Consider the following 25,680-nt stretch of genomic DNA (forward strand, 5'->3'; position numbering starts at 1 on the left):
CTGATTTTCTGCTTACCGCCGAACCCACTACGACCCTGATCAGAATAAAGTCGTTTATAAAAATGAAATCGACTAGCGTGTACCCTTTTACTTTATTGGGTCCGAGGTAGTCGAGATTGTCCAGGTTGAAAATTTACGGGAAAATATGTGTTTTTGAATGATTCTAAATGGTTTAAAACTACCTGTTTTACATTGCTTGACGTTTAGGGGCTTGGTTTGTTACACTTGTGGAGGGTGGAGTGGTTTCAGTTCTCCTGTGGTTCTTCATTGACTCACCCTGAACCAGAAATAGGCTTCCTCACTCACAGCTTCATCCTGAATTAGAAATGGCTGCCACCGGAATTCTCCCCTTCGTCAGGGGGGTAGATTTGAGTGGAAACGACTTTAAAGTAAGTTGTTGTTTTAGTATACGTGTCATTTTCAAATCTTACTTTCATTAAAAACAACTTTACCAGCTAAATGTCGGAAAAAAAGTGAATCAACGATGAGCTAAGAGTAACTGTCACACAAGTGACTGGGCGTTAGCTGGCTGGCTAACAGTAGCAACTATTCAGTATGTGAACATGTAACTTCAGTGTATGTTTCTGACCCAGATAAATAATTCGTTTACTTGGCAGTGGATCGAGATTGTTGACAGTTGACTTTATATGTATATGTTTTATTAATAGATCAACGATTCTGTTGAGATTCAAATTTAATGTTGTTGTGAAATTGCTTAGCCGGTTAGCTGTCATTAGCTCGCAACCTGTTAGCTAGCTGAGCTGTTTCATGACTTAAAAACAACTTTCGTTAAGTATTTATTACAAATATTCACTCCAAATGTGGACTACAAAATATCTGGTTATAATATTTTCACCAGATATCTCGAATTATTAAGATAATCCCAGCTAGCTGGTGTTAATAATCTCTGTGCTTGTTTTCACGTTTTCATGTAAAGCTTTTTGGTAACTCCTTTACTTACATAGTGTATAGTTATAAGAATAAACACGATGAGTTCCTTTTAGCAACAAAACCACATTTTTAGAACTACAAATGTCTCAGGGTTTAATGGCAGTTTTGGTGGTATTTTGGGCCGATGAGTAAAAGCTGGAGCTGATGGTACCATGTTATTTTTCCATAGGGGGGCTACTTTCCAGAACATGTCAAATCCATGAGCAGCCTCCGATGGCTGAAACTCAACAGAACTGGACTGTGCTATCTTCCAGAAGAGCTGTCATCCCTTCAGAAATTGGTAATGATCTTTTTAAATGTTGCTACATTGTATATCTGTATGTAAACGTTTGGGCAAGTTGACCATAATATGTTGGCACTGCCACAAAAGATAAATGACTTTACTTGATTGATTGATTGATTTATTATCACTAAACACTATCCTGATTATGGATACTGTGGGTTAGGTGATGCTCAGAAACGTGGAACAAACCCTTGTTAGGCTGCCAGTCCATCTCAGGGCAGTGCACTTTAAGACTTGCACTCACATCCAAGAGCAAGAAAAACATGCCAAACTCCTCACAGACAGTACCTGATCAAACCCAGGTTCTTGGATCCAAGTTGCTGTGCAGCACCCATACTATCAGCTGTGCTGCCCCAACATTACTTTGGTACAGTTACTTTGGTATCTGTAAAATATATAATTTTATGTTAAATTACAAGTTTTATGCTACCATGAACATTTTGGTGCTAAATGATTTTAGAAACAAATATAAACAAATAACAAAAGGTAGTATGTACAGTAGTATAGTTTGCGAAGCAAGGTTTAGGTTGGCAGGCTGTAAATTTAGGGGATCTGCAAGAATTCCCTCTCAACCAGCAACTAGACTTCACACATTGTAAGCTCCTGGTCTAAATATTTTGCTTGACCAAAGAAAACTATGCACTGTTAAGGCAGTAGAAACAAAATTCTTAAACTTCAGGCTTTTCAACATTTGTTCCATACTTATCTACATTTACATATACATTTTCATATTGCAAGCAATTGAGGGTTAAGGGCCTTTCTCAAGGGCTCAACAGTGGCAAGCTGGCAGATGTGAGGCTTTATCTAATGTTTTTAGATAAAGAAACATATAAATATGCATTTGAGCATGTTGCTTCCACTCAGTTTTTTTACAGTTTTAAGTTTTTTTTTTTTACTTTTTGTGTTTGCAATTGAATTGTCATGTGTGAAATCCGAGTTTGTGACTGATTGTATAGTGTGTCAACATGCATGATGGCAAGAAGACAGTCTTAAGTTGTTTTGTGTAAATAATGCATCAAGTCTGAGATTTTAAAAGATTTCCACTGTACACTTGGATTTAAGATTACATCAATCATTTGAAGGCCATGTTTTATTGGAATAGGAAAACTGAAGTACTGTGCCCAAACATGCATATGAATGACTTTTATGTTTATGAATGACTATATACAGTTGCCATCAAAATATTTAAAATATTGTCACAGCAAATTAGCAAAGAATGATGATGTAGTGTTTTAGAATAGCGGGATATTTTTCTTAATACTTCCATGTCGCATTTATTCAACCTCTACATAATGTTGCTGATCTGAAAACCTGCTACCTACCTGCTGCTAGTCTTTTTGACTTGGGTTACAACATGATAAACCATTGGGAAGGACCCTTTATTTGCTGGCCATGGAAGAATGCCCAACATTTTATCCATAGGCCTTAGCAATCCTATGAGGACAATAAAGGAAAAAAGAATAGATGTGGGTCAGTAGTGATGTAGGGATGTTTTTCTGCTGCAGAAACTTATGTATCAATAAATATTCTTTCTCTGTTTTCTGAGACTTGTTTTATATTTTCACATCACCGTAACTAGCTTTCAAAGTGAGGGGGGTTTAATATTTCTGATTGCAGTTGTGTAAATATTTATACTTATAAACGTATATACGTATATTACACATTATACATAATGTTAAAAAAAAAAAAAAAAAACAGCTTTTATTTATCATATTCATATGTCTATTAACTTTTTTTTGTCTCCAAATATAGGAACATTTGTCAGTAAGCCACAACAGTCTTACAACGCTACATGGAGAGCTATCGAGCCTTCCAAATCTAAGGGTAAGTTACATTATTATAGTATACAGGGGGGTATTTTCATTTTCTGTTATTACCAAGATAAACTAAAATATGTGTTTATTCTTTGTTTAGGCCATTGTTGCCAGGGCGAACAATCTTAAGAACTCTGGCATTCCAGATGACATTTTTAATTTGGATGATCTCTCAGTGCTGGTATTATAATCTTTATAGTAACTTTTGTTGGCTGTCTGTCTGGGGGAGTGTGTGTGTGTGTGTGTGTGGGGGGGGGGGGGGGTAATGAGTGAGTGGTTCAGTAATGTATTATGTTCCATAACCATAACTTGGTGGTGCTGTGTAACAGCATAGAATGTGCATTACATTATTTTTTTTATTTGAAACTTAAGCTCATACAGACATTTGTCTGATTTGCAGGATTTAAGCTTTAACCAACTAACTGAAATTCCTAGAGACTTGGAGAATTCAAGAAATATGTTGGTCCTGAACCTCAGCCATAACAGGTACAAGTTTGTAGCAGTATAGTTTTCCATTCACCTCTCTTAAATGTGCATTTAAGTCCGGAGTGGAAAAAGCCAAAAATGTAAGTATATGGCCAAATATCATGAAATGCCTGAAGTAAACTATGAAAAACATAGATGGCAAAGTATTTCTTTTTAATGACAACATATGACCGTGCACACACCCTAAATGTCTTTGAGTGTTAATAATGCCAATAATTATTAAAAAATAATTTTAGGAGGTAAAGAAAGAAGGTCTTATTTTACTTAGTTATTTGTGCTTGATTGTTTTGCAAATTTTCTACACGTTTTATTTCACCGCTATCTTCACAGACTGGTTGGCTCTCTATGCTGCCAGTTGCTTAATTGCTCTCTAGAATAATGCAGCGAAAACTCCATACCATTTCAAAAAGATACTTCTGAGACAAAGCTACATGTTCCAAATTTTTTACAGGCACTTTTATTAAAATTCATGCTGGGGAAGCTTGAACGGTCCCCCCGAACGTTCCTTCAACGTTCCTTCACGAACATTCATCCCACGTTTCCCCCCCGAACGTTCCCTCAACGTTCCCCCACGAACGTTCCCTCAATGTTCCTTCACGAACGTTCCCCTGATGTTCCCCCCCGAACATTCCCCCAATGTCCCCCCGAACGTTCCCCCAATGTTGCCCCCGAACGTTCCCCAACGTTTCCACACGAACGTTCCCCCACGAACGTTCCCTCAACGTTCCTTCACAATATTTTCTTTAAAATAGAAATGTTATTTAACTGCTATTAAATTGTTTCCCAACAAAATCCGCCCAATTTGGCGGATAACCGCCCAATCTGGCAACACTGGAACGCGCAGAGCCCGGTGGCACCTTTACTCGTAGCGCGCCACAATTACTACTAAGTACAGTAGTAGTAGTACTAAGTAGCAGTAGTAGTACTAAGTACAGTAGTAGTAGTACTAAGTACAGTAGTAGTAGTACTAAGTACAGTAGTAGTAGTACTAAGTACAGTAGTAGTAGTACTAAGTACAGTAGTAGTAGTACTAAGTGCAGTAGTAGTACTAAGTACAGTAGTAGTAGTACTAAGTAGCAGTAGTAGTAGTACTAAGTACAGTAGTAGTAGTACTAAGTACAGTAGTAGTAGTACTAAGTACAGTAGTAGTAGTACTAAGTACAGTAGTAGTAGTACTAAGTAGCAGTAGTAGTAGTACTAAGTAGCAGTAGTAGTACTACTAAGTAGCAGTAGTAGTAGTACTAAGTAGCAGTAGTAGTAGTACTAAGTAGCAGTAGTAGTAGTACTAAGTAGCAGTAGTAGTAGTACTAAGTAGCAGTAGTAGTAGTACTAAGTAGCAGTAGTAGTAGTACTAAGTAGCAGTAGTAGTAGTACTAAGTAGCAGTAGTAGTAGTACTAAGTTACAGTAGTAGTAGTACTAAGTACAGTAGTAGTAGTACTAAGTACAGTAGTAGTACAGGGTGGGGCCATTTATATGGATACACCTAAATAAAATGGGAATGGTTGGTGATATTAACTTCCAACTTTAGTTTTTTAAATGGGAAGAGGGTCATGTGACACATCAAACTTATTGAGAATTTCACAAGAAAAACAATGGTGTGCTTGGTTTTAACGTAACTTTATTCTTTCATGAGTTATTTACAAGTTTCTGACCACTTATAAAATGTGTTCAAAGTGCTGCCCATTGTGTTGGATTGTCAATGCAACCCTCTTCTCCCACTCTTCACACACTGATAGCAACTCCGCAGAAGAAATGCTAGCACAGGCTTCCAGTATCCGTAGTTTCAGGTGCTGCACATCTCGTATCTTCACAGCATAGACAATTGCCTTCAGATGACCCCAAAGATAAAAGTCTAAGGGGGTCAGATCGGGAGACCTTGGGGGCCATTCAACTGGCCCACGACGACCAATCCACTTTCCAGGAAACTGTTCATCTAGGAATGCTCGGACCTGACACCCATAATGTGGTGGTGCACCATCTTGCTGGAAAAACTCAGGGAACGTGCCAGCTTCAGTGCATAAAGAGGGAAACACATCATCATGTAGCAATTTCAAATATCCAGTGGCCTTGAGGTTTCCATTGATAAAGAATGGCCCCACTATCTTTGTACCCCATATACCACACCATACCATCAATTTTTGTGTTCCAACAGTCTTGGAGGGATCTATCCAATGTGGGTTAGTGTCAGACCAATAGCGGTGGTTTTGTTTGTTAACTTCACCATTCACATAAAAGTTTGCCTCATCACTGAACAAAATGTTCTGTGTAAACTGAGGGTCCTGTTCCAATTTTTGTTTTGCCCATTTTGCAAATTCAGTGCGCCGATCTGGGTCATCCTCGTTGAGATGCTGCAGCAGCTGGAGTTTGTAAGGGTGCCATTTGTGAGTAGCTAATATCCGCCGAAGGGATGTTCGACTGATGCCACTCTCCAGTGACCTGCGGCGAGTGCTACGCTGTGGGCTCTTGCTGAATGAAGCTAGGACAGCCACTGATGTTTCTTCATTAATGATTCATTAATTCTTCATTTCATGCGTCCACATTTTGGCAAATCCAACACTGAACCAGTTTCACGAAACTTGGCAAGCAGTTTGCTAACTGTAGCATGGGAGATGGGTGGTCTCGTAGGGTGTCTTGCATTGAAATCTGCTGCAATGACCCGGGTACTGCGTTCACCAGACATCAACACAATTTCTATCCGCTCCTCACGTGTTAACCTCTGCGACATGTCAATGGCTGTAAACAAAGAGAAGCTTGTAAATAACTCATGAAAGAATAAAGTTACGTTAAAACCAAGCACACCATTGTTTTTCTTGTGAAATTCTCAATAAGTTTGATGTGTCACATGACCCTCTTCCCATTGAAAAAACTAAAGTTGGATCCAAAATGGCCGACTTCAAAATGGCCGCCATGGTCACCACCCATCTTGAAAAGTTTCCCCCTCCCATATACTAATGTGCCACAAACAGGAAGTTAATATCACCAACCATTCCCATTTTATTTAGGTGTATCCATATAAATGGCCCACCCTGTAGTACTAAGTAGCAGTAGTAGTACTAAGTACAGTAGTAGTAGTACTAAGAAGTAGTAGTAGGAGTACTAAGTACAGTATAAGTACAGTAGTAGTAGTACTAAGTAGCAGTAGTAGTACTAAGTACAGTAGTAGTAGTACTAAGTAGCAGTAGTAGTAGTACTAAGTAGCAGTAGTAGTACTAAGTACAGTAGTAGTAGTACTAAGTAGCAGTAGTAGTAGTACTAAGTACAGTAGTAGTAGTACCAAGTACAGTAGTAGTAGTACTAAGTACAAGTACAGTAGTAGTAGTACTAAGTACAGTAGTAGTAGTACTAAGTAGCAGTAGTAGTAGTACTAAGTAGCAGTAGTAGTACTAAGTACAGTAGTAGTAGTACTAAGTAGCAGTAGTAGTAGTAGTACTAAGTAGCAGTAGTAGTACTAAGTACAGTAGTAGTAGTACTAAGTGCAGTAGTGGTAGTACTAAGTGCAGTAGTGGTAGTACTAAGTGCAGTAGTGGTAGTACTAAGTGCAGTAGTGGTAGTACTAAGTGCAGTAGTGGTAGTACTAAGTGCAGTAGTGGTAGTACTAAGTGCAGTAGTGGTAGTACTAAGTAGCAGTAGTAGTACTAAGTACAGTAATAGTAGTACTAAGTAGCAGTAGTACTACTTCTGCGTTGGTGGTTGACATTAATGTTAAGAGTATTCCTGCACTGTTTGGTGGAGGTGCGCTGTTGAATTGCGTCCCTGTGTAAACCTGCGTGCAGAAATACTTCCGCAAAAAAAGTTGCCGGCAAAGCGGTGGTTGGGGTTTGGGTTGCCAAAGATTAATTTATGGTGGACTTTTTGGAACGAGCTCCTCCACCGCAGAGCCGCTTTCCGCCATACTCGTTGCTGTGCCCAAATGACCCACGTAACGAACGTACGCCATTTGCGTAGCTGTGTGACGTCATTACGTAAACAACGCAGAATATCGCTATTATTACGATATAGGCTATTTTGTATCGTTTTTTAAATTATACCGGTATTATCGTGAACGATACGATATAGCACACCCCTACTAATAATGCTAATTAGGATGCTTATTTAAAATTTATTTTTCCTGTTTCTTTTTTTTTTTTTTTTTTTTTTTAGCATTGATAACATACCGAATCAGCTGTTCATCAATCTGACTGATCTACTCTACCTGGATCTGAGTGACAATAAGATGGATAGCCTGCCCCCTCAAATGCGACGTTTAGTCCACCTTCAGACGCTCATTCTCAACAATAATCCTCTCATGCATGCACAGTTAAGGTAAAGCTGGATTACTGATTATTTCCCTCTTTTAACCTTTATCATGTTATATACTGATGAGCCAAAACATTAGGACCACCCCACAAAAATTGTGTATGTCTCAATTAGCATGAAATTAAAGGTTGGGTTGATGGCAGTTACTTGTACATGTGTTGAATGCAGCAGAAATGATCAGAGAGTGACTTTGATAAAGGCCAAATTGTTATGACCAGGCGACTGGGCTGAGTTATGCAAAAGGTGATTACAGGCAGCTGTGGTAAGCGACCACTGTTAGTGATCCAAAGAGGGACAAACCATGACTTGCCAAAAGATTGTTGGATGGTCAAAACATATCGATGCCAGAGGACATGGAGGCTATTGTCTTGTTTGGACCAACAGTACAACTACTGAGACTCAAACTGCAAATACTTTTTATCCTAATGATGTCTGGGATTGTGTAAAAACACTCACTGCCTCCAACCCTTCTGTGTATGGAGCTGCATAAATTCAGGCAAGTTAGAGTGGCCATGTTAACTCCCGTTTATTTTCGAAAAAACACCTATGTTGGAAGAAGGTCAACTGGTATGATGAATCATGTTTTCTCCAAGATCATGTGGGAAGTTGGGCACATGTGCATTGTTTATCTGTGGAAGAGATAGTGCTAAGAAGCACTGTAGGATGATCCAGATGTTTCGGGACCTGCTGGTAACATCCCGTAGCCAGATAGCACAGAGCTCCTCTGGTTGTGCATGTCTCGACAGCTCAGCAATGTTTTTACATTATATTAGGCATAATGTTTTAGTTCATCTGTGCCATATGTGATTTATTTGGGCCTAATGACCTCATGGTTTTCTTCATATCTGAACAGGCAACTACCTGCCATGGTAGCCCTTCAAACCCTCCATTTAAGGAACACTCAGCGGACTCAAAGCAACATGCCAACAAGTCTGGAAGGCCTCTCTCATTTAGCAGGTACTAGAAATAAAACAAATCCTTCTGAAGGGAAAAAATGAGATTTTAAAAGGGCATTTATGAATTAAAAATCAGGCAGCTTTTCTGTGATATGCAATGTTAGTATAAAGAATTATAAATTATATGAAAACACAAGGCATGTTTAATCTCTGTGCTTTAAATATTGTCATAAAAGCTGATTGCATGGTTTGTGTAAGTGCAGGCTTAGTGATTTGAAAGCAGCATACCTATAATTGTTGCCATATTGACAGTTCTGTTCTTTATAAATGTTTTTGTTCAGCAGTCTTACCTTAGCCAGTATTTAGTTTTGGCTGTAAGACGAAGATCCTCCTAGAGTGTTTCTGTACATCATAACTTTAGCATATAGTACAGTTTTACCTGCGGTCAGTTTGTAGTACATTCTTTACCATTGAGCAAATACTGCCCAGTAATGTTGACACTTGAAAGTGCAGATAAGCAATATTTGTGGCTATGTAGCATTATGGTGACCAAGCCCACATACCTAAAAGGGTCATTGTTCAGGGTCTGTGTAAGGAAAATAAAGAAGATTAGATTTTTTGTATTAACAAGATGCTGATCTTCAGTTAATAATAATTTTTTTACACAGATGTGGATCTCTCCTGTAATGACCTGAGTCGAGTTCCTGAATGCCTGTATTCCTTGGCCAGTCTAAAACGCCTTAATCTAAGTAGCAATCAGGTCTCGGAGTTGTCACTGTGTATAGACCAGTGGACCCAGCTGGAGACTCTGAATCTGTCCAGGAACCAGCTCACATCCTTGCCAGTAAGTAAAAGGCTCCATGTGTTCTGCCACTGCTCTGTTTGTCTGTACACTGGTTTTAAGTAAAGAAGGAGCACAAGAATACCAAAAAACAGGAAAATGTAGACCAATGCAAACTGCTAAATAACTACAGCAAAACTGTGCAAACACATCACTTAACACCTCTTAACAGCCCCTGTAAACAGTTGTCAAGAGAAATGAACAGGGCTGCTTTTTCTCCTTTTTTCTGCACATCCGGCACATCCAGCACCCTGCTTGCACTGTTAACATTAGTTTCTTCTTTAATCTAAACAGTCTGGAATTGGTTGTTCTTCATTTTATCAGTACATTCCAATATTGTTATTATTTAAGTTATTGACCTCATATCAGTAGTGCTACATGACCTCATTTCAACTTATCAGTAGTGCTACATAATCTTTAATATATTAGTCAACCACTGTGAATGTCTCTCACATTCCACATTTTTCCATTGTACATTGATTAGCATATTAGACTGCTGCATTACTGAAGTGCCTAGACTGCATTTTGTTTTTTACTCAAACAAAGATTACATGCTTTATTCTATGAACCCCTGGTATTAGGGTTCATAAATGGGCAGTGCCTATTTAGACTCTTGTCTAACATTAAAACAATCAGTAGACAGCTATATTTAGGTGCTATTTAATTGCAGTTGTTGGGCTATTTTGCAGGACTATACCTCCTTTGTCCCCTCTCCACTCCTCACCAATCTATTTGATAGTTTGTATTCACATAAAAATCTGTGCTGCTTGGTGATGTCCAGCAGTAATATAGCACTCTAATGTTAAAAATGTATTTAAATCTTTATTTTAATATGCAAGGTAAAACTAGTCCTAGGCCTGACACAAATGAATGGAATTAGGAACTAAAATTGTTTGTTTACTGGTAAAAAAACCATAAAGGCATAACGTCGTGTTTGTATGAAGTCAGAATCATCTTAAATGCTCACTGTAATAGTTGAGCTAATTGTTTAACACTTGTGTGTTAAAAAACTGTTACAAATAAGTCAGCATGCATTGAACTGAAGCTGGTTCATACCCACAAACAAGAGACAACATATGAAAAATAAATTAAAAGTTTTGTTAATATCGTTTGATATTGAATGATGAAAATATTAATAATGTGGGGTGCCCAGGTGACGCGGCGGGATATTCCGCTAACACACCAGCACAGAGATTCTGAACTCCTCGGTTCGAAAATCGGCGTTGCCACTGGTCGGCTGGGCACCATCTAGCGGGCTAATTAGCAGTGCCTGCAGCAGACACGTTTCTGCTAGGGTGGGATGAGCGGACTATGTGGGTGGGGTCTTCAAACGCAGATAGAGAGGCGCCTGTGCAGAGTGCATAGGTGAATAAGGGCTGCGTGCGGGTCGGAGGAGGCGTGAGTAGCAATATACCCACCTCGAGTGCAATCAGGGATCCCCCAGCAGCAAAAGACAAACTGACTATGCTAAATTGGGAGAAAATGCATAAATAAAATAGAAAACAATTTTTAGTAATAATGTAATTAATAATTTCATGTAATAAATTATGTTAGGTGTAGATTTGCCAATTGTTACTCAAACAGTTGGTAAATTGTTACTTGTGGTTGTTGTTTTCTGACAAGACTGAAAGTGTCTTACATACCAACAATCAATATATAATTACTGCAGTAGTTGCTACACCTAACTTCTGTACATCTCTACATTCTGTACATACCTCTTCATATCAGCCACTCATTACCTAAGCCTAAAAACTCTCTGATATTTTATATTGTATTTTAAAATTGAAACAAATCCAGCCATTCATCTTTAGTTATTTGTTTAATTTAAAATTTTACAGTCTGCTATTTGCAAGCTGTCCAAGCTGAAGAAGCTGTATTTGAACTCGAATAAACTCGACTTTGACGGCGTGCCATCTGGTGTTGGGAAGCTGTCCAGCCTGGTGGAGTTCATGGCAGCCAATAATAATCTTGAGCTGATTCCAGAGGGCTTGTGCAGGTAGGAACACTCTGTATTTGGTAATTTGATATATTACATTTGTACTAAACCAGGTAATGTTAATATTTTGTTTATGTGTCATTTTAGATGTGCAAAATTAAAGAAGTTGGTTTTGAACAAGAATCGGCTTGTCACGTTACCAGAGGCTATCCATTTCCTTACTGATTTAGAGGCAAGGTTACCTAAGGTTTACCAAAACTTTTAAAATATAACAAATCATCACTTTTCATTGGATTTATTTTGTTATTCAAATCATAGATTTTGGATGTTCGTGAGAATCCAAACCTGGTTATGCCGCCCAAGCCAGTGGACATGACAGCCAAGTGGTACAACATTGACTTCTCTCTGCACAACCAGCTGCGTCTGGCTGGTGCCTCACCAGCCACTGTGGCTGCAGCCGGAGGAGGTGCTGTAAACATTGTGATTAATAACTGTTACTGTCAGGCTTTGATGTTTACATTATACTTCTTGTGCTTGGATCTTACTGTAGCAGATAAACACATTGAATGTTTCCATCTGTTTGCTTTTCATATAGGAAGTAGTCCGAGAGATACAATGGCCAGAAAGATGAGGTTAAGGCGGCGAAAGGATTCCACACAGGACGACCAAGCTAAACAGGTGCTAAAAGGCATGTCTGATGTAGCCCAGGAGAAAAACAAATCTATTCAGGTGAGATTTAAAATTGCGGCTTTGATTATTTGCGTTCTCAAATGAATCTCGAAAGAGCTGACACTGTTACACACAGCAGTGAATAATATTGATCTGTGTTTATTAGGAGAACGGTGACGTGAAATACTCTGACCTGAAGTCTAAGCGCTGGGACAAAAGCCTTGAGAAGCCTCCACTTAACTATTCTGAGATCTTTCTAGAAGATGTTGGCCAGGTTCCTGGAGTGTATGTGTGGCAGATAGAAAACTTCTTGCCTACTCAGATGGATGAGGCTTTTCATGGAAAGTTCTATGAAGCGGACTGCTACATCGTCCTAAAGGTAAAAAAAATGTAATTTATGTTTTCCACATCTTCATTTGTCTTACTTAGTCCTGGGTTCGATTCCCACATGAAGCAGCCTGGGTTTGCATATTCTCCCCGTGTCCACGTGGTTTTCCTCCGGGAGCTCTGGTTTCCTCCCACAGTCCAAAGACGTGCAAGTGAGGTGAATTGGAGATACAAAATTGTCCATGACTGTGTTTGACATTAAAGACTTGAACTGATGAATCTTGTGTAACCACTAACTACCTGTCCTGGCATGAATGTAACCAAAGTGTGTAAAACATGACGTTAAAATCCCAAAAGGTTTGGCCCACTTGATAAAACCATTTCTTAATTTTCTGAGGAGGAAAAAAGCTTATTTGCTTTAAAATCCAGCCAGTGTATCTACCCAAGCAGCCACTTCATCCTGATTTGGTGCAGTGGCTCTGGAGCTTACTCTGAAACACACCCTGGACAGGGTGCCAAAACACTGCAGGACACAACACACTTAATTTAGAGCAGTCTACATTTACATTTTCAGCATTTAGCAGACACCTTTGTCCAAAGTGACTTACAGTATTGTGACAGTATACAGTCTGAGCAATTGAGGGTTAAGGGCTTTGCAACCTGGCAGTGGTGGGGTTTGATCAAGTGACTTTCTGATTATTAGTCCAGTACCTTAACCACTAGGCTACTTCTCTACAGTCTACTTTCTGCATGTTTCGAGAGGTGTGGGAGTGTCTATAGGAAAACATGTATGTACATGTGGGGAAACATGCCAAGAACTTCTGCCTGACAATGTCAGGAGGTGAGGTTTGTACCCATGTCCACAGGGAAAGACCAGTCGGACCTCACTATTTTTAAATTTGTAAATTTTAACATTCTATTATTCAAGTTTTTGAGGTTGTTTTGGCTTTTGTGTTTTTTTGTGCTTCCTCTCTGTCTATGCCGAACTCTGCCCTGACCGAGGAGATCGAAGCTAACCCATATCCCCTCCGAAACATGGGCAGCAGCCAGATGCATCTTTGCCACCCACACATTGATGAGTTTGGCGCGTTGCATGCGGAGAGACACCCTAAGGGCACTGTTCCTCATCCCTGTGCAGGCGCCTCTAATCAGCCGGCAGAGGTCGTAATCGCGTTCTGACAGAGAGAGACCCACATCCGGTTCTTTGTCCCGCCCCCCAACTGAGCAACCGGCCAATCGTTGCTCATACAGCCGCCCAGCTTCGAACCGGTGAAGCAGAGCTGGATTCGATACGGTGTATCTGGAATCCAGCTCTGGTTGCAGCATGTCTTTTTACCGCTGCACCACCTCAAACAACATTCATTTAATTTTGCTCAACCGCTTTATCCTTGTCAGGGTCATGGTGGGCCCAGTTCCACTGTGGAAAAACTGGGTAAAAAGCAAGAGTTCCCTGGACAGTGAGCCTATTGCAGTACTTTGGCTGCTCCACCTCTTCAGACATAGTCACTCATGTCAGTGTAGATACCCAGTCGACCGATAGCACCGCTTGGATTTGAACTTGGATCTCAGCAGTGGTGGGATAGCACAATAGACTGCTGCGGCCCCTGAGCATGTTTTTCTCAATATTTAAAGCAAAACTGTATTCCCTTAATACCTGCATTTATGAAATGTTTCTAAACTATATACAAGAAGAATATTTGTAAACAATATGGCAGTTACTGGTGAATTAGTTGCAAAAAAAAAAACAGTAATAAACATTTTAAAAAATCCTTTACAAAAACATTTTTCATGTGTAGATAAATGTACATATAAAAATCATTATTTTTTTTATTTTACTATAAAACAGGTTTTATCAAAGCAGATTATTAATGAGCTTGCAAAAATGTGTCTTTAGTGATCTACTGTGTCCAGGTATGCTTTTGTTTGTGCAACTTCCTAACTCACGTATATCTCTGTCCTCATATTTAGACTTTCCTAGACGACAATGGATCATTAAATTGGCATATCTTTTACTGGATTGGTCAGGAAGCCACCATGGATAAAAAAGCCTGCTCTGCAATTCATGCGGTCAATCTTCGTAATTATCTGGGTGCTGAGTGCAGGACTATCAGAGAAGAAATGGGAGACGAAAGTGAAGAATTTAGTGCGGTCAGTAACGCACACTATTATCTAAAGCAGGACCACTGTTTAATGGTTTGTAAAGTACTTCATGTGCTACTATTTGAGCTCTTATTTGTAGACCTGGTCTGTCTTACCTTAGGTATTCGACAATGAAATCTCCTACATAGAAGGAGGAACTGCCAGTGGATTCTATACAGTGGAGGATACACAATATTCAGCAAGGTATTCATCTTAAACACGGTAAAAATGTCATATTTTACTAGCCATTCCTAAGCAGAAGTAAGCATTCATGTTAGGCTGCATTCACTTGAAGCACAGCAGGACCACTTTTACTCTAAGTGTGCCATTGTTTTCTATGGAGTTGGGCAGTGCCGCTTACCTTGCTACTGTGCTGCCTTAAGCGGTGCGAGTCTCGGTTTATACAGGAATCTGATTTAACTTTGACCCAGTTTGCTGCTGATTTTTTTAGCCACCAATGAAATAAATTGTTTAAATGATGTAGTGAAAAGAGAAGCACAGACATGGCAGAGAAAAACTGTCACTGTTTCACAAAAAAACTGAACTGTTTAATTCAATCTTAAATCTAGCACTGTGAGAAAAATACGACATTGAGGCCAGTGAGACTAGGTTTGCATAATAGACAGCAAGTTTCCTTATCCTTGAATCATTTGGTTTGGCCTTGTAGCTCTTCAATAAGATTTTATTTGCCCTTAGAGTAACTAGACGTTTTATGAATAGATTTTATTCTTCTGTTGGATTTTTATCTTCTCACCAGTCTAAATGACGACCATTGCAGAGCTTTCATTTCATACTGAACTGCATGTAAATAAACTGCCAATACTGTCAATCAATAGTGTTTATTATTTGGCACTCAGTCATACAGCCAGCAGAAAGTGAATTTGCTTCATACATAATCAAGACAGACAAGAGACAATATGCACTGTACCTCACAGTAAATGAAGGGCAAAATGCTTCTCATATCAAAGCTTCCTTAATATATGTTTTGTTTGTTTCTTTTTTTTTATTGGACAGACTTTACCGTGTATATGGGAAGAAAAACATCAGGCTGGAATCTGTGCCTCTGAAGGCTGTCTCCCTTGATCCACGGTGAGGGGAATTTTTAAATTTGATGTAAGTAATTAAAATATGGCAAGTTTTTAACCTTTTTTTCTGTTTTATTAGGTTTGTGTTCCTGTTGGATAAAGGCCTTGATATATACATCTGGAGAGGAGCCAATGCTACACTAAGTGGTACTACAAAAGCCAGGTATGTTGTGACATTTAAACAAATTTTTTAAAGAATTGTATTACAAATGAGTTTCTTTGATTCTTTTGGTTAACACTGCTAAATTCGTCAAAAGGTTGTTTGCAGAGAAAATAAACAAGAATGAGAGAAAAGGCAAAGCAGAAATCATGTCACTGATGCAGAATCAGGAACCTCCAGAATTTTGGGAAATTCTTGGAGGACAGCCCGAAGAAATCAAAAAACACGTTCCAGATAACTTTTCTCCAGTTCGGCCTAAACTCTACAAGGTAGGTGTAATGTGCATGTGGTCACTGATAAGAAGTAGCCCCAGTAGATTTAGCTTTTCTTATAGTTTAATACAGCCTTTCTCAATGCACCCTGGGGTGCCGTCTGGCTTCGTCAGGGGTGCCGTCAAAAATATTCTGATAGTGAACGATCCGATTCTATTCAACGGCTCTTTAAAATGAACAAAAGGAACCGAGTCGCGCCTCTGGGAGCCGCTATATATAGTATATGTTTATTTCTGCGCAGTTCGGCTGTAATCCACCCAGTCCGCTTCCATCAGTAGAGGGAATTAATCATAATAAGAGCTGTTTATTATCGAAATTCAAATCCGAAAACGGAGAGCGGGGAGGGAGCGAGACAAACACACACACACACACACACACACACACACACACACACAGAGCGCGAGAGAGAGACACTCAAACTCAAAAGAAACTTTATTGGCATGACAAATAAGGACATTCGTATTGCCAGAGCAAGTTACAGAGAAATAATAAAAATAAAAATAAGAAAGAACAAAAATATACAAAACAGTTACATGTGCAAAAATATAAAATGGAATAAAATATTAATAATTTAATATTTAAATTATTAATATATAAAGACACACACACACACACAGAGCGAGCGACACACACACAAAAGAGAGAGACACGCACACACACACAAACACACAGAGAGAGAGAGACGCACACACACAGAGAGAGATACACACACACAAACTGATCGTTATTACCTCATTACTGTAAATATAATAATTTGTATTGTTATTATTTTGCACTGTTTTTATTAATATTTTATTCTATTTTATATTTTTTTGCACATGTAACTGTTTTGTATAAATTTGTTCTTTCTTATTTTTATTTTTATTATTTCTCTGTAACTTGCTTTGGCAATACGAATGTCTTTATTTGTCATGCCAATAAAGCTTCTTTTGAGTTGAGAGAGCCGTAACCGAGCTACAGAGAGAACATGCAGAAAAGAAGCAGTGCTCTTAGTATAATGACAAATAATTGAGAAATAAACTATAAACTTGTTTAATTATGTTAAATCTGATTCGTTCATGGCGCGAACTGAGCTTTTCGAGCCTAACTTACATCAAGAACAAGTACAGGGATCGACTGAGGGCTCTGGACCAGGAGCTCCGTGTCTGCCTCTCATCCATCCCTGCCAGAATAGGGTGATTGTGTGCATCATCCCAGGCTCAGGTTTCCCTTTAAAATTAATTCACGTTTAACCCATATGACACCTTATGGTGTGTGTGTGTGTGTGTGTGTGTTGGCAGTCCAAGGGCAGAGTGTACGTTTTTTTAATACATTTTAGACTGGGGTGACTTGACATTTTGCATACTTGCAAAGGGTGCCGTGACTGAAAAAAGGTTGAGAAACACTGGTCTAATACACAGGGTGCACGGCTGGGTAAGGTGCTCAGCACACACAATTGTCTGTTGCTGGGGCAAGGATCGATCAGATAGGGAATTGCCTCTGTGTGTCTACAACCACAACTTCTACTTTTTGTTGCTGGTTGATAAGAATAAGCAGTCTATGGTCTCACCTGTGTCAAAGTAGTTGCTAGCATGCAGCTCCCTTCAGCCAGTGGGTGGAGTGCATGGTGTGCATACAGATCATTAGTAATAAAAAGCAACAAACTTGACATGGCTGTAAAATTTAGGCTGGGAATGATGCATAAAACAAGACAGGACATCACTGTTAGGAAATTTACCAATAGCAACTTCAAAATGGGAAGGTGAGAGAGGTCAGGGGTAGATACAATAAATTTACAATAAAATAAAATAAAATAAAAAGCTTAATCTACTCAGTCCAGCTGTACAGATCTGCCACTATTTTTCAGTTTTTTTATTGTTTGGTAGGAAAATGCACATGCTCAGTAAGTTTGTCAATAAGTGTATGCAAAATTGGAAAAAACTGAATAGAACTTGGTTGTATTTGTACAGTAAATGATTACTAATACATGTTCTTTTTGCCTCTAGGTTGGTCTGGGTTTGGGATATCTTGAACTCCCCCAGATAAACTACAAACTTTCAGTTGAGCACAAAGAAAAACTAAAACTTGATGTCCTTCCAGAGCTCAGACTGGTATGTAAATATCTAAATACCAAGCATTGCTTAGTTTCTATCAGACTTTTAAGATACAAGCTGAAACTTTTTTAGAATGTACTTGTTTAAAAATTCTGTCCTCTGACTTCAGCTGCAGAGCCTTCTGGACACTAAAGGTGTGTATTTACTGGATTGTTGGTCTGAAGTCTTCATCTGGATTGGACGCAAGTCTCCTCGTCTTGTAAGAGCAGCTGCGCTAAAATTGGGCCAGGAGCTGTGCGCCATGCTCCATCGACCAAAACATGCAGTGGTCATCCGCAACCTAGAGGGCTCAGAGTGCCAGGTTTGTCCTAAATAGGTTTTAAATGCATGAACACTATTAAACTAAAGTCATTATTTAGGGCTTCTTTACTTTGTGCTTTACTACAGATACTCTGTAAGAATTAACACACCAAACACACCAAACTTGGCTATGTTTTTAGATTTCTTTTTTCCTCTTTGGGTGTTCTCTATGGGTCTGTCTGAAAACCTAGTGAGCTGTCTACATAGACAGCATATTATGTCATTCTGTGTCACCCCCGAGAAGAAGGCTGTCTGAATTCTTATATACCTTAAAATGCTGCCTACTAAGGTGCCTTATTTTGAAGCTATAAACTGAATTACGAGAAAGCATCTGATCCTGATTATTTGCGAATTTGGGCTCGTCAGTGACAATTTAACCATTTTTGGTACATGAAGGGAGATGTTGGCTGGCATTCAGCCCATTGGTTTGAATGGCCTAAGGCTAACTGTTAGCTTAGTAAGTGAAAACTGTGGTGACGTAATCGCCGTCTAAATAACCTTATACGTTCAATGTCTTATTAGAATCCTCTCTATTTAGGCAGCTGCCTAGGTAGGCAGTAGGCAGCAAGGCAGCTCACTAGGTTTTCAGACATGCCCTATAAAACACAACTTGGGAAAGCCTGCTGCCTGTGTATAACAATACCTTTTTTTTTATAATAGGTCTTCAAATCCAAGTTCAAGAACTGGGACGACGTGTTGAAGGTGGACTACACCAGAAATGCAGAGAGTGTAAAGCAGACTGCGGGCTTATCTGGAAAAGTGAAGAAGGATGCTGAGCAGAAGGACCAGATGAAGGCTGATCTGACTGCTCTGTTTCTGCCCAGGCAGCCACCTATGCCCCTCACTGAGGTGACTTGTAACATTCTACCATGCAGAGCTATTGGCTGGTTTCTTTTCAGTATAAAGAAAGTACAGTGTCTAGTTGACATGTGTGTGACTGTCCCTCACATAAATAAATAAGTCCCTCTCTAAATAAGTACAAAGTATGTATTGTTTTTATGTAATTTACTCTCTAATGTAAAAACATGAAGCATATGAAACAGCAAACATCAACTTGTGGAAATAGTGTAACGTCTTTATTGATTATTCACCCTAAAGAATGGTTATGGACTTTATAATTGTAGACTTTGAGCTTTAAGCTTATTCTTAGCCACTTTTGTGGCAATTTTTGAGCCTAACTGTTAATGTTTTGTCATGTTAAACCAGCTGTTTAAAAGGCAGCTTGGCTATGTTGAGCTAGCTTTGCAGTATAGTACTTCACTTAATGAAATTTCAATACAGGCTGAGCAAATGATGGAGGAGTGGAATGAGGACCTGGACGGTATGGAGGGATTTGTTTTGGAAGGGAAGAAGTTTGCCCGGCTACCAGAAGAGGATTTTGGTCACTTCTATACACAGGACTGTTTTGTCTTCCTTTGCAGGTGAGTTGGGCCTGTTTATCCACATGTTTTTTTATTTAATTAATTTGATTTTAGGGGCAATGTAGAATAGCATGTATGTGTCTGTATATATGCAAAGAAAACATGCCAATTTCATTTGTACCATCTTCATCTACACTGCATTCCAATACTTTTGTGACAGTGACCAAAAAGCCAAATTACTGGCTTTCTTTTAGCCTTGTTACACTGGCAGCCAATAAAGGTATGCACACATTGGATTGAGGGCCCTTCTGTGCTGTGTTGTGTTGTGTTGTGCAGGTACTGGGTGCCGGTAGAGTATGAGGAGGATAAAGGAAAAGAAAAGGGTGAAGGAGAAGAGCGAGGAGAAGATGAAGACAAGCAGCCTGAAGAGGACTTTCAGTGTGTGGTTTACTTCTGGCAAGGTCGTGAGGCCTCCAATATGGGCTGGCTTACGTTCACATTCAGCCTGCAGAAGAAGTTTGAGAGCCTTTTCCCGGGGAAGCTGGAGGTACAGTTTATTTACTTTGTTTGTCAAGTGTCTATGTTGTTAATTAGAAGGACACTTCTTGTCTTTTTTCTTTGCAGATTGTTACAGTTTTTGCTGATTGTGTTAAGTTAAATACTTATTTTCATAGGTTGTGAGAATGACCCAGCAGCAGGAAAATCTTAAGTTCCTGTCCCACTTCAAAAGGAAGTTCATAATTCACAAAGGGAAGAGAAAGCTTAAGGTGGACAACGTGCAGCCTAGTCTGTACCAGATCAGGACAAATGGCAGTGCACTTTGCACCAGGTTACTACTCCATGCAATGCGCATGCTAAGATGTATAGATTTTTGATATCTGCTTTATAAAAACTAACTAATGTTCTGATTTTCTTGTCTTCAGAACGATCCAGATAGTAACTGATTCCTGTAACCTCAACTCCGAGTTCTGTTTTATTCTTAAGGTAATGTTTTTGTAATTAATTCAATTGTAAGTGTAAATTTCAATACAAACAATACTAACCATGTGTCAATTAGGGATATATGTTTTGCCCATTTATTTTATTTATTTTTTTATTATTCGATTCAGTTACCCAGTTGTATTTCTTCTACTGCTGCAGCCCTGATTAAGGAGGGTCCTATGAAATTATGGAAAAATCACAAATTTCCATTTCATGTTGCACAGCCTTAATTGATTAATAAATTGTGTATTGTGGCAAACAGCAGTGATGTAGAACAGTATGATGAACACAGACTGTAACTGCTTTCTTAGGTGAAATCAAGCGTCATCTCATGGAATTTAATTTAAAAGGCACATTTATCCAACAGTGAGTCAGACACCACCTGTGTAAACAGTGTGGTAAATCAGTGATAAACTCTGGACATGGTGTCAGTCACTCAGAGGGCAGAACCAACTCACACATTTACTTTCACCTAAGAGGGAATAAAGACTAGACAGTCGTTCTGTTGTATGTTTTTGGAATGCTTGAAGGAAACTCAGTGAACACAGGAGAAACACAGAATTCTACACAGACACTGACTGGAAGCAAGGATCAAACCCAGGTCCTTGGAACCCCTTTTACTGTGCAGCAAATACCAGCTGCATTGCCTATGGGAATACCTGTGTTTAGATTTCTGGTCACATATTTACTGGTCATTTAGGGGAAACATCTGTTTTCACCAGTGTCGAACCAGCAACAATAAGGTGTTAAAAACATGTAGAAAATTCAGTGAGAACTGGACCAACTACTGCTTATAAAAAATTAAATGATTTGGTAAGTGCATGCACTGTAGTATTGTGTATTATGTGGCAAAAATCATCCAAAATCTGAATAGACCATGTGGACATTTTCATTTTTGACCTTTCCTACTTTTATTTCATGTTTAAGCAATAGGAATGCCAGTTTCATTTTTTAATTTTGCTAATGTGTACCAACCATTGTAAATTTTTACCCTCTCTTCAGGTGCCATTTGAGAGTACAGACAACCAGGGTATTGTGTACACTTGGGTTGGCAGAGCTGCAGACCCAGACGAGGCTAAGCTGGCAGAGGACATCATGAACTCCATGTTTGATGACACCTACAGCAAGCAGGTACATAACAAGGCCATTTATCAGAGGGAAGCTATGTAAACGATGCTTTTAATGAATTACTCAACATTTCAGCTGATAAACCAGAGGAATTTCACTGCATTTCTAGGTTATAAATGAGGGAGAGGAACCAGAAAACTTTTTCTGGGTTGGCATCGGGTCACAGAAACCATATGACGAAGATGCAGAATACATGAAATACGCCAGACTATTCAGGTTTGAAAACTATTAATTTTAATTCATTTTAAAATCTTGTTCAGAATTGTTCGTGTTATTTGCTGACGTGCCTGCGGTCAACGTTAGGTAATCTATGCCTTTTTGCTTTAGGTGCTCTAATGAGAAAGGCTACTTTTCTGTATCAGAGAAATGCTCTGACTTTTGTCAAGATGACTTGGCTGATGATGACATCATGCTGCTGGACAATGGAAAAGAAGTAAAAACAACCCCTAGATATTAATAAAATCTCAGTTTAAACACTGTACAATGTGTGATTAAAGATTTGTTTGTTTTACAGGTGTACATGTGGGTTGGCACCCAGACCAGCCAGGTGGAAATCAAACTGAGTCTAAAGGCTTGTCAGGTGAGGTTAACTAACCCCTTGTATCATCTTTGTTATTTTGAAGTATCAGTAGCACCGAGTTGAATTGGTACCACAGTCTAATTAAACTGACAGCAAATAGAAAAACTTCAATCCTACAATTGAGTTTCAGATTTGTAGTTTTTTTTCCTCTTAAAGTCTCTGTGCATGCAATTCATGTCTGCTATACTCAATTCAAAGTCTGTGAGACATGAGAGAAGTAGTATTTAATCGAAAAACTAGTTTCTCAAAAGAAATGGCTGCTTCCTATCCAATTTTATACATGCTATAGATAGTCTTTTGTGCTACCTACCCATAACTGCTCATGTCTCTAGTGATGAGTAATTCATACCAGCAATAAAAATCTGCTGAATATAGACATAGGTTACAAGCCACATAAATTCTGTGAAATATTGAAGTATTGCTTATTAAACTGTAACATACTTAATGCTTACATTTAGTTCATCGTTTATTTTATTTGGGAAAATGTGTTTATTAATCAAAGATGGTAACATCTATGAATAACAGGTTAATGTTGACCACTATTATTTGTTGAATTCAGTGTCATTTATACTTTTTCCCCATTGAAAGAAAATGAAGGAAAGGGTTTCTGCTATTTTTTTTATTTGCTACATATACCATTTTCTGGATTGAATCATGTTGGGCTAGCAGGTTTGGGTATATATTACGTCTAACCTAGTGCTAATCCTGAGTTTCATAGCACTGACATACAGACACTATTGGATTGGGCAATGTTCTATAGGTTATGAGAAGTGCATCAACTTTACACACCATAGAGAACATTGCACTATGGCTTAATCTGTTGCTCACTAACATTTTCTTTGTTTTTTGTCTTTTGTTAATTGTCAGGTCTATATTCAGTACATGAGGTCTAAGGAGGCAGAGCACCCGAGGAAGCTGCGCCTGGTGCGCAAAGGCAATGAATCTAATTTATTCACACGCTGTTTCCATGCATGGAGCGCCTTCAGGACTGTCCCATCATAGAACATCGATGTACAAACACGCACAGTACACATGATATAAACACAACAGAAAATCACTTTAATATTTAGCTACTTTGAAACACAATTGAAAAGCCCTTTATTTTTATGTGCACTGCAATTATAGGAACACTTTATTAAAAGTGTGCATTTATAAAATGTTTACCTGGCTTATTCAGTTGTTAAAGTTTATATTTATGTATTAGGTTTAAAGAGGAGAACGATCTCTAAAAATAATAATGTTTATCATTGGGAGTTATCTCAAAGTAGAAATTGCTGTATTCCGCAGGGGGTGATCAGAAATGAAAACATATCAGCTCGGGTGGAGATTGTTCAGTTTTGAGTCACCTAGCGCAGTATATACTACAAAGCAGGAGTCCTGGGTTAACTTTGAATTGATGTTATTTATGAGCTGAACTACGAGTCACTTTTGTTAGCTTCGTGTTGCACTCAATTTAACACAAATTCCTTTAACCCATTAGTCCAGCTTATGCTTGTTATACAGGTTTCACAAAAGTTCATATCTCTGTTTGTATTAGAATGTATAATCCACAGAGACTTGCACACTTTAACATTTATTTTGGGCTTTCAAAATTGGTGGTTGAAATGCTTTGTTTTTTTTTATTGTACTTCACATATCAAATGCAGAGGTGTATGTTTACTGCCTATAATTTGTCATTTAAAGCACAAGTCTCTAGATACATACTCTCCAGAAAACGTTGGTGCCATAGACAGCACACTGTTAGTATTTTGTATGTAAGTGCTGTCCATTTTCAGGTCTCATCTGCTGCTTTATGCTTCACTACTAAAATAGTGAACAGTTTTACTAAAATGGACTTCACTGATCATTTGGGATGTTTAAAAAGAAATGTTGTCAGCATCTTATCATAACTAGTATGCAGTCAACCCACAGGGCTCATAGAGTCGTGAAAAATTTAATTTAGGTACCTAATGGCAGTTAAAGTAGAATGTAATGGCTAAGTAGTCCTGGTTCTTTTTTATTCGTTATTTAAATTCACTAAATGTTTGATTGTTACACGTGGACAAGGAAAACATATTAAACCAATGCCAAACGGTTAATTTAATAAATGGACTTCAATAATGTTTCAAAATCTTTATTACAAAGGGATAGGACGAGGTAAATATATATAATACCAATGTCAACTTACTGCCACATTTTGTCTACTTTTTTTTTTTTTAATTATCACTGCATCTTGTTTGTGTGCATAATGTATTCGTATGTGTACAAAAACTTTGCTTTTGGACCTTTCTGCAGATGCTATTTATGTTTTTGTATGAAAATAAATAACAGCTTTACAGCTTCAATGAGTATGTGATTATAAATATATATTAAACTGTTAAAATTGTTTAGGAAGGAGCCTTGTGTAATGTGCACACTATAAAACAATTTAAGTGAATGTTAACTACTTTAGCGTTGTAATTCCTACTAGATACTACTGTCTAGCCTCTCTTCAGAGTTACTTTGTTAATGAAGTATTATACCTTATGTAATATACCGATAAAGCATAACATTATGACCACCTTCCTAATATTGTGTTGGTCCTCCTTTTGCTGCCATAACAGCCCTGACCTGTCGAGGCATGGATTCCACTAGACCCCTGAAGGTGTGCTGTGGTATCTGGCACCAAGATGTTGGCAGCGGATCCTTTAACTCCTGTAAATTGCGAGGTGCCTATAGCCTACTCCCAACCTATTATCCCTGCTTATTAGCCTACGTTTCTTAAAGAAAGATGAGATGTCTATGGACTTTCTCTTCATTGTCTGCAATGAATTGATAACATTTCGTAAAAATAAAAGTAATGAATGGTAACAACTAATTCATACAGGATCAGATAAGCTCCGTATTACTCTTAGGTATTGGGTTAAATGTTTGAGTCATTTGTGTTCTATATAACTTTTATTAATCTGTAATCTGAGTTCAATCAGACTGGAGGAAATCTTTGCATGTAAACATGGCCATGGTGACACAGTCTGATCGAGCAGCTCCAGTAGCAGATGTAATACTGTGCTTGAGTTAATAACGATGTGGTAGACAAGTATACTCAGGAAAAGTACTCCTGGT

The 25,680-nt window shown here is 38.5% G+C and overlaps 1 protein-coding gene across 1 annotated transcript; it reads left to right on the forward strand.

The window, feature by feature from the left end:
- Positions 1-288: 288 nt before the first annotated feature.
- flii (FLII actin remodeling protein) lies at positions 289-24,699 on the forward strand. Its single transcript, XM_063012799.1, has 30 exons — positions 289-389; positions 1,121-1,231; positions 2,987-3,058; positions 3,149-3,229; positions 3,449-3,534; positions 7,676-7,837; positions 8,685-8,788; positions 9,396-9,571; positions 11,407-11,564; positions 11,652-11,736; positions 11,823-11,970; positions 12,100-12,233; positions 12,340-12,552; positions 14,469-14,648; positions 14,761-14,843; positions 15,654-15,728; positions 15,804-15,887; positions 15,982-16,153; positions 18,142-18,246; positions 18,359-18,550; positions 19,210-19,398; positions 19,831-19,970; positions 20,247-20,457; positions 20,585-20,739; positions 20,834-20,894; positions 21,894-22,022; positions 22,129-22,235; positions 22,347-22,452; positions 22,534-22,599; positions 23,467-24,699. Exons 1-30 carry the CDS (start codon positions 327-329, stop codon positions 23,599-23,601), a joined length of 3,783 nt encoding a protein of 1,260 aa, XP_062868869.1. The 5' UTR covers positions 289-326; the 3' UTR covers positions 23,602-24,699.
- The last annotated feature ends 981 nt before the right edge of the window (positions 24,700-25,680 follow it).

The sequence above is a fragment of the Trichomycterus rosablanca genome, chromosome 2 (assembly GCF_030014385.1).
Source record: "Trichomycterus rosablanca isolate fTriRos1 chromosome 2, fTriRos1.hap1, whole genome shotgun sequence".
Classification (NCBI taxonomy): Eukaryota; Metazoa; Chordata; class Actinopteri; order Siluriformes; family Trichomycteridae; genus Trichomycterus; species Trichomycterus rosablanca.